General features: G+C 26.2%; 1 protein-coding gene across 1 annotated transcript in view; it reads left to right on the forward strand.

Annotated features, from left to right (window-relative positions):
• Positions 1–604: 604 nt before the first annotated feature.
• HELRODRAFT_158446 (hypothetical protein) overlaps positions 605–1,997 on the forward strand; it is a gene marked incomplete at both ends in the record, with an annotated part of 3,106 nt that continues 1,713 nt past the window's right edge. Inside the window, 4 exons of the mRNA XM_009010510.1 lie at positions 605–669; positions 750–930; positions 1,175–1,255; positions 1,682–1,886. Of these exons, the coding sequence (XP_009008758.1) occupies positions 605–669; positions 750–930; positions 1,175–1,255; positions 1,682–1,886 (532 nt within the window). The remainder of the gene's footprint in view (positions 670–749; positions 931–1,174; positions 1,256–1,681; positions 1,887–1,997) is intronic.

Consider the following 1,997-nt stretch of genomic DNA (forward strand, 5'->3'; position numbering starts at 1 on the left):
CAGGAAGTTTTTGTTGTTGAAGATGATTCTGACATTCCAATTTTTGAGATTAATAAAAGTAAGCGTGAACAGTTTATAGATATGATGCCAGATGATTTCAGTTTGAACATGGTTTTGGATAAAATCAAAAAGCTTGATATAAACAAATCTTGTGGTGTTGACAAATTCCATCCAGCCTTGTTAAAAAATTGTGCAGAAGCCTTTGCTGTACCTATTGCTTTGATATTCCAAGCTTGATTGGCTACCAGCCAGCTTCTACTTTAATTCTGATCAGCAAACGTTACACCGATCTACAAAAAAGGCGACAAAACGGTACCAACAAATTATCGCCCAGTTTCTTTGACGTCGGTTCCATGCAAAATAATAAAAAGTATTATACGCATGGATATATATAATATGGATATGGCAGAAGCGTTATATATACATACATTTTTCATATATATATATATATATAACATCAAGGTAAATCTAACAAATTTGATGCATAGAATAGCAATAATTGTTTAAAAGTGAATTTAAGTTAAAGGAAGTAATCAGTTTTTAACCGATCATCGTCTGTCATTTTCTTATTTGTTTAATTATTTTATATACGTTAAGTTTAACCATGCCCATGTGCTCAATATCCAAATGTCATGGGTCTTATAAAGATATCGGCGTAACTTTACATAGGTATGTATAATTAATATAATAATAGTAAAATTTTAACATAAAATAGTTAAGCTTTTTTTACAATAATAAAACCAAACCAGACTACCAAAAGATGACAGTCAAAGAATACAGTGGGAAGGGAATATAAAAAATCATATTACAAATTTTTGTAGTAGAAAAAATATCTTCATCTGCAGTAGGCATTTTTTACAAGAATGCTTTTACAAAGAAGGTTCTAAAATGTTGCTCAAAAAAACATCAGTTCCTACAGTGTTTCCAAAGGTTTTGTTCTTTTTGTAACTAATAAAAAATTTCTAATTTAAATAGTTTAAAAAAAAATTAAACTAACATTAAGATTAACATTAAAAATTTAAAATAAAGAAATAACTAATTATTAGTGCATCATGAAAAATGAATCACTAATTAATTAATTGCAAGACACTAACATATTATAGTTAGTATATTAATTAGATATTTGTTCCTGCAAATCACACAATCAAGTGTATTGAATATTTATCATTTTCAGATTTTATCAAATGATCAAGCAGATACTCTATCTGAAATGCAATCACCAATAATGATAGAGAAAAAATCAACTGATGAACCAGTATGTTTGTTTAAATATAAATTTACTTAGATTAATATATTACTGATTGCATGTGCTACAATTAATATTTATTTTTTTTATTTTATGTCAATAAGAAGATACACATATGTAAGATACACATGTTCAAGGTATTTATTTCATAAAGTTTATGATGAATCTACCACACATACTTTGATGCATACATTCATTCATGTGTAATATTCAAACTTCAGATAGAAAATGTTGCATCTTTAGAAAATGTTGCAGTTCCATCAACATCAATTGTTAAATTGGTTTGTATGTATGATGGTTCATTTAATAAATAAAAAATAGTGAAAAATGTAATTTAGTATTTTAACACATGTTTCTATAACTATAACCAGAATTATAAATGATTGTTAAAATACTTAATATAAGTTGTTGAAAGGAAAATGAAAAATTTTACAGACTGGTATTGATGCATTGACACCTAGAAGCTTGAAAAGGAAAGCTAAAAAATTAGATATATTATTAAAAACTACCAGAAAAGTTCTATATAACTACAACAAAAAAATTAAAAGATTAAAAGTCAAACTTGAAGTATATAGAAATGAAATTAAGATGTTGAAAAAATACAACGATGAACTTACTTCAACATTACTTTCATATTCAGGTATGCTAATTATTAAACTTTAAAAATAATTTTTAGCAACAAACCTTTACGTATGCCACTTTTGTTAATTTTTAATATTGAATTGGCATNTCAGATATCGCGACAAAACTT

Source organism: Helobdella robusta, assembly GCF_000326865.2.
Source record: "Helobdella robusta unplaced genomic scaffold HELROscaffold_1, whole genome shotgun sequence".
NCBI lineage: Eukaryota > Metazoa > Annelida > Clitellata > Rhynchobdellida > Glossiphoniidae > Helobdella > Helobdella robusta.